General features: G+C 42.3%; 2 protein-coding genes across 4 annotated transcripts in view; both read left to right on the forward strand.

The window, feature by feature from the left end:
* rasl10a (RAS-like, family 10, member A) overlaps positions 1-10,259 on the forward strand; it is a 28,850-nt gene extending 18,591 nt beyond the window's left edge. Inside the window, exon 4 of the mRNA XM_061818486.1 lies at positions 8,573-10,259. Coding sequence (XP_061674470.1) covers positions 8,573-8,843 — 271 coding nt within the window. The 3' untranslated portion in view covers positions 8,844-10,259. The remainder of the gene's footprint in view (positions 1-8,572) is intronic.
* Positions 10,260-12,025: 1,766 nt separating this feature from the next.
* The window catches only part of osbp2b (oxysterol binding protein 2b), a 57,804-nt gene continuing 55,891 nt past the window's right edge, over positions 12,026-13,938 (forward strand). For 2 of the 3 annotated variants that reach the window (XM_061816743.1, XM_061816744.1), the window contains exon 1: positions 12,026-12,200. In XM_061816743.1, the coding sequence (XP_061672727.1) occupies positions 12,055-12,200 (146 nt within the window). In that variant the 5' untranslated portion in view covers positions 12,026-12,054. Of the gene's footprint in view, positions 12,201-12,411; positions 12,542-13,938 lie in introns of those variants that run through there. The other variant, XM_061816747.1, reaches the window with a different exon arrangement.

Below are 13,938 nucleotides of genomic sequence, written 5' to 3' on the forward strand. Positions count from 1 at the left end.
TGCGATGACATCGCCAGACAACGTGCAATTTGCGGGTCAGACCCCAAAGCGTACAATAAACACTTTTGTGACAGCGTGACAGTGATGTACAGGCTGCGGCGGTAATAAATCTTTTGATTCCGCATCCTGCTACGTCCTGACAGTTGAGAAATGACATTTGATTCGCGATTTGCCCCGCACGTGGGAGACGGGAGATTCGAAGATGACTTTTTAAACAAATTTCTGTTGGCATTAGGTGGCAGATGCGGGAAATTGATCCTGTAAGATGGAGAAAACGCTTGCAAAGTGCAGACATTTTGAAAGGTGTAATGGCTGGCTTCCTTTGTTTCGTGCGGGGCATCATGACTGCCCCCCAGCACAGCACTTTGACCCACCTTGGGTCTTGCACGCTTGTGTGGAGGTTTACGATCCGTGTCGTAATAGCGCTCTAAACCAAAGACGGGAGAAAAAAAAATACTTGCATGAGGAACAATTGCAAGAAAAAAATACAGTCACGCATTGCATTAACATCTGAAGCATGGCTGCTAGGCCGGATTAAAAATATACAGTAAAGACTTGGTTCTCGAACATCCCTGTTTTCGAAGGAAAATGTTGAGATTTTTTTTGTTCCTGTTTTCGAACGAGAATCGGTAATGGAACATCCCCGTTTTCGAACAAATCGGCTTTCAAACGAAAATTTTGAGATTATTTTTGCTTGTTTTCGAACGAGAATCAGTACTCGAACGTCCCCGTTTTCGAACAAATCTGTTTTCGAACGAAAATGTTGAGATTTTTTTCGTTTTTTTTTGCTTCTATTTTCGAACGAGAATCGGTACTCGAACGTCCCCGTTTTCGAGCAAATTGGTTTTGGAACGAAAATTTTGAGATTTTTTTGGGTTGTTTTCAAACAAGAATCGGTACTCGAATGTCCCCGTTTTCAAACAAATTGGTTTTGGAACGAAAATGTTGAGATTTTTTTTGCTTGTTTTCAAACGAGAATCGGTACTCGAAACGAACATTTTGAGATTTTTTTGCTTGTTTTCGAACAAGAATCAGGACTCGAACGTCCCCATTTTCGAACTAATCTGTTTTCGAACGAAAATTTTGACATTTTTTCTTTGCTTGTTTTCGAACGAGAATCGGTACTCGAAACGAACATTTTGAGATTTTTTTTTTTTGCTTTTTTCGAACGACAATCGGTACTCGAACGTCCCCGTTTTCGAATAAATCGGTTTTGGAAGAAACACTTTGAGATTTTTTTGCTTGTTTTCGAACGAGAATCGGTACTCGAACGTCCCCGTTTTTAACAATTCGCTTTTCGAACAAAAATTTTGAGATTTTTTTATTTTTTTTTGCTTATGTTTTCAAACGAGAATCGGTACTCGAAACGAACATTTTGAGATTTTTTTGCTTGTTTTCGAACGAGAATCGGTCCTCGAACGTCCCCGTTTTCGAACAAATCTGTTTTCGAACGAAAATTTTGACATTTTTTTTTTGCTTGTTTTCGAACGAGAATCGGTACTCGAAACGAACATTTTGAGATTTTTTTCTTGCTTTTTTCGAACGACAATCGGTACTCGAACGTCACCGTTTTCAAATAAATCGGTTTTTGAACAAACATTTTGAGATTTTTTTGCTTGTTTTCGAACGAGAATCGGTACTCGAACGTCCCCGTTTTTTAACAATTCGCTTTTCGAACAAAAATTTTGAGATTTTTTTTTTTTTTTTTTTGCTTCTGTTTTCAAACGAGAATCGGTACTCGAAACGAACATTTTGAGATTTTTTTGCTTGTTTTCGATCGAGAATCAGTACTCGAACGTCCCCGTTTTCGAACAAATCGCTTTTCGAACCAAAATTTTGAGATTTTTTTGCTTCTGTTTCCAAACGAGAATCGGTACTCGAAACGAACATTTTGAGATTTTTTTTTTTGCTTTTTTCGAACGACAATCGGTACTCGAACGTCCCCGTTTTTGAATAAATCGGTTTTGGAACAAACATTTTGAGATTTTTTTTGCTTGTTTTCGAACAATCCGGTACCTGAACGTCCCTGTTTTTTAACAATTCGCTTTTCGAACGAAAATTTTGAGATTTTTTTTTTTTTTTTTTTTGCTTCTGTTTTCAAACGAGAATCGGTACTCGAAACGAACATTTTGAGATTTTTTTGCTTGTTTTCGAACGAGAATCAGTACTCGAACGTCCCCGTTTTCGAACAATCGCTTTTCGAACCAAAATTTTGAGATTTTTTTGCTTCTGTTTCCAAACGAGAATCGGTACTCGAAACGAACATTTTGAGATTTTTCTTTTTTGCTTTTTTCGAACGACAATCGGTACTCGAACGTCCCCGTTTTTGAATAAATCGGTTTTGGAACAAACATTTTGAGATTTTTTTTGCTTGTTTTCGAACAAGAATCGGTACCTGAACGTCCCCGTTTTTTAACAATTCGCTTTTCGAACGAAAATTTTGAGATTTTTTTTTTTTTTTTTTTTTTTTTTTTGCTTCTGTTTTCAAACGAGAATCGGTACTCGAAACGAACATTTTGAGATTTTTTTGCTTGTTTTCGAACGAGAATCGGTACTCAAATGTCCACATTTTCGAACAAATCGGTTTTCGAACCAAAATTTATAGATTTTTTTGCTTCTGTTTTCGAATGAGAATCGGTACTCGAATGTCCCCGTTTTTTAACAAATCGCTTTTCGAACCAAAATTTTGAGATTTTTTTGCTTCTGTTTCCAAACGAGAATCGGTACTCGAAACAAACATTTTGAGATTTTTTTTTTTTGCTTTTTTCGAACGACAATCGGTACTCGAACGTCCCCGTTTTTGAATAAATCGGTTTTGGAACAAACATTTTGAGATTTTTTTTGCTTGTTTTCGAACAAGAATCGGTACCTGAACGTCCCTGTTTTTTAACAATTCGCTTTTCGAACGAAAATTTTGAGATTTTTTTTTTTTTTTTTTTTGCTTCTGTTTTCAAACGAGAATCGGTACTCGAAACGAACATTTTGAGATTTTTTTGCTTGTTTTCGAACGAGAATCAGTACTCGAACGTCCCCGTTTTCGAACAAATCGCTTTTCGAACCAAAATTTTGAGATTTTTTTGCTTCTGTTTCCAAACGAGAATCGGTACTCGAAACGAACATTTTGAGATTTTTCTTTTTTGCTTTTTTCGAACGACAATCGGTACTCGAACGTCCCCGTTTTTGAATAAATCGGTTTTGGAACAAACATTTTGAGATTTTTTTTGCTTGTTTTCGAACAAGAATCGGTACCTGAACGTCCCCGTTTTTTAACAATTCGCTTTTCGAACGAAAATTTTGAGATTTTTTTTTTTTTTTTTTTTTTTTTTTTTTTTGCTTCTGTTTTCAAACGAGAATCGGTACTCGAAACGAACATTTTGAGATTTTTTTGCTTGTTTTCGAACGAGAATCGGTACTCAAATGTCCACATTTTCGAACAAATCGGTTTTCGAACCAAAATTTATAGATTTTTTTGCTTCTGTTTTCGAATGAGAATCGGTACTCTCGAATGTCCCCGTTTTTTAACAAATCGCTTTTCGAACCAAAATTTTGAGATTTTTTTGCTTCTGTTTCCAAACGAGAATCGGTACTCGAAACAAACATTTTGAGATTTTTTTTTTTTTTTGCTTTTTTCGACGACAATCGGTACTCGAACGTCCCCGTTTTTGAATAAATCGGTTTTGGAACAAACATTTTGAGATTTTTTTTTGCTTGTTTTCGAACAAAAATCGGTACCTGAACGTCCCCGTTTTTTAACAATTCGCTTTTCGAACGAAAATTTTGAGATTTTTTTTTTTTTTTTTTTTTTGCTTCTGTTTTCAAACGAGAATCGGTACTCGAAACGAACATTTTGAGATTTTTTTGCTTGTTTTCGAACGAGAATCAGTACTCAAATGTCCACATTTTCTAACAAATCGGTTTTCGAACCAAAATTTATAGATTTTTTTGCTTCTGTTTTCGAATGAGAATCGGTACTCGAATGTCCCCGTTTTTTAACAAATCGCTTTTCGAACCAAAATTTTGAGATTTTTTTGCTTCTGTTTCCAAACGAGAATCGGTACTCGAAACGAACATTTTGAGATTTTTTTGCTTCTCTTTTCGAACGAGAATCAGTACTCGAACGTCCCCGTTTTTGAACAAATCGGTTTTGGAACAAATTTTTTGAGGTTTTTTGCTTGTTTTCGAACGAGAATCAGTACTCGAAATGAAAATTTTGAAATTTTTTTGCTTCTGTTTTCGAACAAGAATCAGTACCTGAACGTCCCCGTTTTCGAACAAATCGGTTTTCAAACGAAAATTTTGAGATTTTTTTGCTTCTGTTTTCGAATGAGACTCGGTACTTGAACGTCCCCGTTTTTGAACAAATCAGTTTTCGAACGAAAATTTTGAGATTTTTTTGCTTCTGTTTTTGAACGAGAATCGGTATTCGAACGCCCCCATATTGTTCGTGGCCAGACCAGCTGACCCAGACGCGGTTTGTTGTGAATTTTGATGCCGCTGAAAAACACGGAAATAACATATTGCGCGCGGCGCAACCAATTGACCCACCCACGACGTGTTTTGTTATTATCAATTCGAACACCCCCCTGAAAAAATGGAGAAATAACATCGCGCGCAACTAGTTAACCCACCCACGACACGTTTTGTTATTGCCAATTCGAACGCCCCCCCCCCCCCCGAAAAAAAAAAAAAAACAGAAATGAGATAACGCGTGCGGCGCAACGGGCGGACGTTTTTTATTCTGTATAACAAAGCCTCAGTACACAGACGTGTCCCGGTAGTGACTGTTGTTTTTCTTCTTATCGAGGTACTGTATTAAACCTCAATCATGGCTCCCAAGAAGGCAAGTTGCTTGGGGGACAAGTCGCTACAGATACGACATTGCACTCCCAGCCTAGCGTACTCTACTACTAAAGCATACATTTTAAGCAAAAAATAAATATATTTTATTATGTAAAGTATTTAATCTATACATGTATTTCTACTATGCAATTGATTATCAGGAAAAGTTAAAAAAATGCTTTAAAAAGCCAAATTGTTTAGGTTCAGAACGCATTGTTTTGTCTTCCATTCATTGTAATGGGAAACATCGATTTGGTTTTCGAACAAAGCAAATCTCGACCCGTTTTTTGGAACGGATTGTTGTAGACAACAGAGGCGTCACTGTATGTTTATTTGGACAGAATGCACATTCTCTAGACATCAGTTAAAAAAATAGAATTATTGTTCCATTTCCCTTTGTTGAGGCCACTGGCATCAGGCAATATTGTCACACGCTTGGTACATCTTGTTCCTCTTGCAGATATTTGTATACAGCCCGGAAAACAGAGAAAAACGGTGTGATTACTGCAGTGTGTTTTTCCAAGTCTTCTCAAATTTCATCTCAGGGCTGTAAAACCATTCTGTTCAAGTCTCTCAGTGCATATTCCTGCGCGTGTGTATCGTGCGTCTTGATCTATCGTGCCATCTGTCCTGTCAGATGTGCTAATATGCCAGTCTTTGTCATAAATGAGGTACACACTACAGGCCTTATTAATTCTTAAAAGCGGCACAGATCATTGATTTGAACTCCAGCTATCGTCGGGCCTTCACGCGCCACAATGTAACTAATAAAATATTGGACAGATTGCCCAACAAAGGATCTTATTTCCCTTGTTTTTGTGAAAAACGATCAGATCTCCCTAACCTGCTAATATTGCCGACGAAACAACCGAAAATTGAAATGAGCAATGTGGCGTGAACGCCGAGAGTCGCTCTGCCAAAAGGAAGAAATTATACGAGTTGAATTCATTCCGTGATGATGAGCGCTTGGGCCCGCCGTCTAAATCCCCAATCCCTATTTTGCATTGACAGTAACAGGTGACGAGCGAGTCGCAATCCAATCGTTTCTCCTTGTACTGTTCGGAATCCGCCAGGATATGGATAATCCGACCAAATCCTTGGCCCGTCCCGCAGGTGGTGAGCCAATGAGGAAGGGGGAATACCATTGTCCCTTAAAGGCCCTGCAAAAAAATACTAATAGTAATATTAACCCCTTAGTAAATAACAAAACATTGTTGAATGCAGTGGAAACTTGATAGAACGGACTAATAGATAGATTAATATTTAAAAGGTCCACATTTTATATACCATGCCAGTATGCTTAGTGATAGTGACATTGTTGAGGTAAAGTACTCATCATGGACGAGTCACTTTCATCAACTGCGAGGAATTAAGTGTGTACCCTAGTTCCAAATCTGTTGCTAAAGGCGAACGGCTTGACAAAACAAAAACAACAGTTACTGCACCAAAAATACTATCTTCCATTCTAGAGAGACACTTTTCCCAGAGTTAACACTGCCGCTCTGACTCTCCCTCTCTATGTACGATAAACAATACCAGGAGATATATACATTGAAGAAAATAAGTATTTGAACACCTATCTTGCTATCGTGCAAGTTCTCCCACTTAGAAATCATGGAGGGGTCTTGAAATTTTCATTGTAGGTGCATGTCCGCTGTGAGAGAGATCATCTAAAAATAAAAATCCAGAAATCACAATGTATGATTTTTTTGTTGTTGTGTGATACAGCTATAAATAAGTATTTGAACACCTGAGAAAACCAATGTTAATATTTGGTACAGTAGCCTTTTTTTGCAATTACAGAGGTCAAATGTTTCCTGTAGTTGTTCACCATGTTTGCACACACTGCAGGGAGGGATTTTGGCCCACAGATCTTCTCTAGATCAGACAGGTTTCTGGGCTGTCTCTTAGAAACACTGAGTTTCAGCTCCCTCCAAAGATTTTGTATTGGATTTAGGTCTGGAGACTGGCGAGGCCACGCCAGAACCTTGATATGCTTCTTACGGAGGCCCTCCTTGGTTTTCCTGCCTGTGTGCTTTGGGTCATTGTCATGTTCAAAGACCCAACGACGACCCATCTTCAATGATCTGACTGAGGGAAAGAGGTTGTTCCCCAAAATCTCACAGTACAAGGCCGAGGTCATCCTCTCCGTAATACAGTGCAGTCCTCCTGTCCCATGTACAGAAAAACACCCCCAAAGCATGATGCTACCGCCCCCATGCTTCACAGTAGGGATGGTGTTCTTTGGATGGAACTCATCATTCAGCTTCCTCCAAACACAGTTCACTAACTAACTAATTATTATTATGACCAAAAAGCTCAATTTTGGTCTCATCTGACCACAAAACTTTCTCCCATGACTCCTCTGTATCATCCAAATGGTCATTGGCAAACTGAAGACGGGCCTTGACATCTGCTGGTTTAAGCAGGAGAACCTTCCGTGCCATGCATGATTTCAAACCATGACATGACGTCTTAGTGTATTACCAACAGTCACCTTGGAAACGGTGGTCCCAGCCCTTTTTATGTCATTGACCAAGTCCTGTCGTGTAGTCATGGGCTGATTCCTCACCTTCCTAAGGATCATTGAGACCCCACGAGGTGATATCTTGCATGGGGCTCCACTCCGATTGAGACTGACCGTCATGTTTAGCTTCTTCCATTTTCTAACGATTGCCCCAACAGTGGACCTTTTTTTTACCGAGCTAGCTAGCTAAGACAGTTTCTCCGTAGCCCTTTCCAGCTGTGTGGAGTTGTACAATTTTGTCTCTGGTGTCTTTGGACAGTTCTTTGGTCTTGGCCATGTTACAAATTTGAGTCTTACTAATTGTCTGGAGTGGACAGATGTCTTTATGCAACTAACGACCTGACATTGTTGCATCTGATTCAGGATTATACATGGTGCGGAGGTGGACTTTTAAAGGCGGACTAACAGGTCTTTGAGGGTCAGAATTCTAGCTGATAGACAGCTGTTCGAATACTTATTTGCAGCGTAAATAAATCATTAAAAAAAATCGTACATTGTGATTTCTGGATTTTTCTTTTTAGATGATCTCTCTCACAATGGACGTGCACCTACGATGAAAATTTCAGTCCCCTCCATGATTTCTAAGTGGGAGAACTTGCAATATACCAGGGTGTTCAAATACTTATTTTCTTCACCGTACATCAGTATGATTCCCTGCCTCCATTGCGCCTCAGCGCCGGTAAAATCAGCGGCCAATTGTGGAGCTAACAGACTTTGTCAACTGTAGTTCAGGTGACAAATGGCAACTATTTTTGGATGCGTTGTTCATTCCCAAGGCGCCGTTTTATCCGATATCCGTTATGTCAGAGTACGTTTCATCATTGTTCCACTATACATGGAGTTAGCAATAAAGCACAGTGTTCGGATTGTACGCCAATATACTTTTGTTACATAACTGTATTGTCCATGGCAGTCGCTCAATTTAGGAAACGACTGCGATTGACGATCAACTCGAAATGTTTATAATCGCACCCTACGACGGCGCTTTACAAACACACATCCCCCTCTCATTAATTTATGCCAAACGCTCACTTGCCATTTCTTTTCACACTCCACATTGCTCACAAGCAGTATCCCACAGTGTGCCCCCCCCTCCCCAATCCACCCCTTCACACCTCAGAAGAAAAGCAAGCAGAGCTGCAAATAGCTCAGCCCGCGAACCCCCGGCACCCCCACGCTAAGGCGTCCGTGTCCAACCTTTTGCAGGGAAGGCAGCAGCAGCGAGGTGCCCATCCTGGTGGTGGGCAACAAGAGAGACCTGCAGCGGCAGCGCTTCATGCCCCGCAGGGCCGTGTCGGTGCTGGTCAAGAAAACGTGGAAGTGCGGCTACGTGGAGTGCTCGGCCAAGTTCAACTGGCACGTGGTCCTGCTCTTCAAGGAGCTGCTCGGCATCGCCGTGGCGCGGGGGATGCGGCAGAATCACACCGCCATCCGCCTGCAGGGGGCGCTCCAGAGGAACCGCTGCACCGTCATGTGACCCTCTCACCTCAGCAAGGGGGGAGCAAAGGACTTCTTGATCTAAATGGCTGGAATCTAAATAATACCCTGTGGCCTCCTGCTTTTACTGAGCTGATTTTAGCTGCGCTTTCACGATTCTATACGCGGGCCGTCCAACCGCTTCCGAATCTCACGCTGCCGTTCACTTGAGAAGAAAGGGAGGAGTCGACGTAAGACGCAACAGGCCTCGTATCGCATCGACACTCAGGTGTCCCGACTCCTTACATTTTTTCCGGTGAGGGTTCCCGCGCAGCCTGATAGGAAGGAACCCGTTTTTGAGAGACTCTTAAAAAAAAAAAAAAAGAGTGGAAGCAATGTCGGTTGTCTTCCTTTTGAGTTTGTCTCAATTAGTGCTGGGCGGGCGGGAGGTGACATCCGGGGAGATCTTGTCAAAGGCGTAGATTAATATTGTTTCTCGATTTCCGTAAGGTAGCGTACATATCGCCAGTGAAACGATGACATTTTTTCTTTCCGCGTTCGTACCGAATTCACGAATGGTGTTTGTTTAGGCAAAAAGGTGACGTGGAGTTGTCATGCAGCGGAAAAATGCTGCAGTCCCTTATCATGACGTACCGTAGGACGCCCGCGCCCCCCCCACCCCCCTTTTTCATCGCACCCCTCACTCAATGGCTGATTTCCGCCGAATACATTAACGCAAAGGGCGGGATGAGGGACCGGCGGGAGGTTGCAGAACCTTCGACGGGCGCTGCATGCAGGTTCTGTGTATGTGTGAAAGTCACATGCCTGATCGCTGACATTCAAGCAAGCAAAAGGACAGAGAGAGGAAATGAGAACCAGATGCTGAACGCTTTGGCTTAGGAAGGAGCAATAAAATTCCACTTGACTGACGGGAGACCTCGTACTGTATTTAAAAGCGGCCAAGTCGAACCCGTCCGCACTTAAACGATGATGCGGCAGCGGTCCGAAACGTCAACCCAACACCCCCCGCAAGTGTGCTCCACGCGCGCGCGAGAATATTAAACCTTTCCTACCGGGATCTTGAACAGTAAACGGCAATTATGGGAGGTTTACAGTTTGTGAATATTAGATTTGTCTGGGCTAAGAGGGATTTCTGGACTCATCAACTTGCATGCTATCGTTGGCACAAGATCCAACAGGACGGGTTTTAATTGCACTGATGTGAAAATGTGATTAATATTATTATTTTTTTGGAGGGGGGGCTAACAGATCTGTTGTCTGACTGTGTTGTGAGCTGCAGAGTGGAGTGATTGTTTTACACTGGCACGTGAGAGCACAAGCTCATGATGTAGTGATGACCCTTCTGTCAGGGGAATTTGCTGTTTTCTTTGTTTAAAAAAAAAAAAAAAATCATGTAGCAGCAACTGCGTGTAGCATGACTTCTTATCAGATTGTCTGTGTTTCCAAATAAAAAGGGCTACGTTTTCTTAATCTTGTATTTGTCTTATTGTGATGAGATCACGAAAAAAAAATACAGTAATTTGACAACAGCAAGGCGCGACCTTTCATCGCGTTGCATGTGTGTCAATGCTGCCATCTAGTGTTCAGTACATACTTTCACCGTTTTGTTGAGGATGATGACGTTTCAGCCATCCATTTTCTTTGCCGCTTATCCTCACGAGGATCGCGGGGAGTGGTGGAGGCAATCCCGGCTATCATCGGGCAAACTGTTTGCAAGCCAATTGCGGGGCACATTGAGACAAACAACCGCACTCACAATCACACCTTGGGGCAATTTAGAGTGTCCAATTAATGTTGGAATGTGGGAGGAAAGCGGAGTGCTCGGAGGAAACCCACGCATCCACGGGGGGAGAACATGCAAACTGCACAGAGGCGGGTCTGGCATTGAACCCGGGACCTCAGAACTGTGAGGCCAACGCTTTACCAGCTGATCCGCCATGCCCTCGTAAGAACATTATTTTTCTATTCATACGGTGACCGGGAGTTTTTCTTCATTTATAAAGTGCACTGACGAGCACTAGATGCTAACATAAATTAGCCATTCAGCTAATGGATCAGCTGGTAAAGCATTGGCCTCACAGTTCTGAGTTCCCAGCCTGCCACCCTCGTGAGGATAAGCAGCAAAACAAAAATGAATGGATATATATATATATATATATATATATATATATATATATATATATATATATAATAACAAGGCAGTGAAAGAGAACTTTCTGCAAGGCCAAATGTCTTGTCTGTACTGTGTATGCATCTGTTCTCCAGGTTTCCTCCAGGCACTCCGGTTTCCTCCCACATCCCAAAAACATGCAACATGAATTTGACACTCTAAATTGCCCCTAGGTGTGATTGTGAGTGCGATTGGCTGTTTGTCTCTTCGTGCTCTGCGATTGGCTGGCAACTAGTTCAGGGTGTAATCCGCCTTCTGCCTGTTGACAGCTGAGATAGGCTCCAGAACCTTCACCCGCGACCCTTGTGAGGATAAGCGGCTAAGAAAATGGATGGATGGCTACATATATGTGTGTGTTTGTATGTGTAAAGTTGGATAAAGTTCTCTTTCACTGCCTTGTTGTGTGTGTATGTGTGTGTTTGTATATATATTTATACTGTTCAAAGTATGTTAGGTTTTTTTTTATCAGGAGAGATTAGGCAAAAGGGGTTGGGGTGGGAATAAAAAGCGAAATCCATTTTAAATAATGACATTCTTGTGTGGATCTATCCCAAAAATAATAATTTGTGGGGCGTGGGAAAAAAGTACATATATATATATATATATATATATATATATATATACACACACACACACACACACACACACACACACACACACACTTGAAATTACCGCTCATTTGATTACATTATTTTTGTGTCGGTTTTTGAGAGTAAATTGGGGTTGTATTATTTAATGCCATATTTAATATTTAACACAGTGACCGATTTGTGGCCATATCTGCTTCGCTGGGCTTGTGTAGGATTTCTCTTCTTTTCGATATATTCAGAGGTAAAACATGTTTGGAAACACTGGCGGGCATCAGCAGAAGTGTTTCCAGTGACTTGTGGTCCCTCCTCTGGCGTCATATGTGAAAAAGGAGGCCACTGGACTCGCTCTGCCCCGACCCTCCTCCTTCCTCCTCCTCCGCCTCGCCCTTTCGTCAGCCCGGACTCGCTCGCTCGCTTTCCCGGGCGGGGCTGCTGCTGGTGCTGGTGTCGTCCCTGTCGCCGGCTAAACCTTGCGTGCGGCCGAGCGGAGGATGAGTGAGCAAGGGAAGGGCTCGGCATCCGCTTCCACCGCCGCCCCGGACACTTACAAAGGTTGGCTTTTTAAATGGACCAACTATCTGAAGGGGTACCAGCGGCGATGGTTCGTCCTGAGCAACGGCCTGCTGTCCTATTACAGGTAAAAAAAAAAAAAAAAACATAATAATAAAATAACGCGGACAAAACAGTCAACAAGCTTGGCGAGAGGTGACGGTGCATCGCCACAGCTGGAAGCCGCCGCGGCTGGCTGGCTGGCTGGCTGGCTGGCTGGCTAGCAGGCTAACTGTCGCCGCCCGTCAGGCGGCCAGCTGACAGCCACAACAACAGCAGCAACGTGGCCGTTTTGTCCGACGTGACAGCCGATTTTCCAACGGCGACAACATTATTTCTTCCCCGGTTACGTTATGTTGTCGCCAATGTGGCCATTTGTGTTCACGACGTCTGCTAGCTCGCCGAGCTAGCTAAGTTTTCGTTCGTCGGGTGAGTCAAGTTGCATTTTACGCCGTTTGTCAACACATAATCGGTCACCTATTTATTTTTTTACGGCCGTTTTTATCGCTAGTGTGTGTTTTTTTTCTTTTTAATTTTGCTGGTAGTGTTTGCGCAATGGTTTCAATCATCGATGTGCAATTAAAAGCAGTGACTGTGCCCGACACCTGTGGCTCAGGTGCACCTTGCGGGGCATACCATCCGCAGGCGTGGGCAGGTGGAAAAACAAAGCAAACAATACAAATGCTATAAGACGGAATTGCTGTCAGAGAACATCACATATCCCGTGGGAACTTTTTTTTTTTTTTTATCCCTCATTTCATTTTTGCAAAAATTATTATTCATTTACAGATAATCATAAAACACAAATGTAATCATTTATCTTCGTAGAACAGTATGCCAGTGATGTTTGGTGTCGAGAAGGACAATTTAATCCTCTTCCACTTGATGACAGACAGCCAATTTTACACTTTTCCACCTGCTGGCATTCATACAACAGAATAATTTCCATTTATATTCAATTAAACAGACTGTGGATCAGCTGGTAAAGTGTTGGCCTCACAGTTCTGAGATCCCGGGTTCAATCCCGGACCCGCCTGTGTCGAGTTAGCATGTTCTCCCCGTGCCTGCGTGGGTTTTCTCCGGGCACTCCACTCTGGTTTCCTCCCACATCCCAAAAATATGCAATATTGATAGGGCATTCTAATACTCCCCAAGAGGGGTTGCGTCAGGAAGGGGATCCGGCGTAAAAACTGTGCCAAGCAAATATGAGCGCTCATCTGAGATGACACGCTGTGGCGACCCCAAACGGGACAAGTCAAAAGAAACTTACTAATAGGACATTCTAAATTGTCCCTAGGTGTGATTGTGAGTGCGGCTGTTTGTCTCGATGTGCCCTGCGATTGGGTGGCAACCAGTTCAGGGTGTACCCCGCCTCCTCCCAACTGGGATAGGCTCCAGCACTCCTTGCAACCCTCGTGAGGATAAGCGGCTAAGGAAATGGATGGATGGATTCAATTAACCCTCTCTGGACCAAATCAATTTTTTGCAGAGAAATATAATCTGATACTTTCAGAAAATGATACTCTGGACTTAAAATTTTCAATTATATTAAATCTGTTGTCAATTTGCAACCCCTGCCCGGAAAGGGTTAAACAGGCAATTATTTCAAGTTTTATAACTAAATTTCTTAGTTTTCCGCATGTCACCCCTCACTTTGACAGGCTGAAGTTGATTTTTTTTTTTTTTTTTACCCACATTTTTCTGCCACTGCGACGGTCTGAGCGCTCCCCCGTGCTGAAAAGTCCCCTTGTGATGAATGCAGATGCGTTACTAACAGGGGAACTCTGGGTACGTAGCAGACGGTTAATGGGAAACGTCCCGGTCTC

The sequence above is a fragment of the Syngnathoides biaculeatus genome, chromosome 4 (assembly GCF_019802595.1).
Source record: "Syngnathoides biaculeatus isolate LvHL_M chromosome 4, ASM1980259v1, whole genome shotgun sequence".
Classification (NCBI taxonomy): domain Eukaryota; kingdom Metazoa; phylum Chordata; class Actinopteri; order Syngnathiformes; family Syngnathidae; genus Syngnathoides; species Syngnathoides biaculeatus.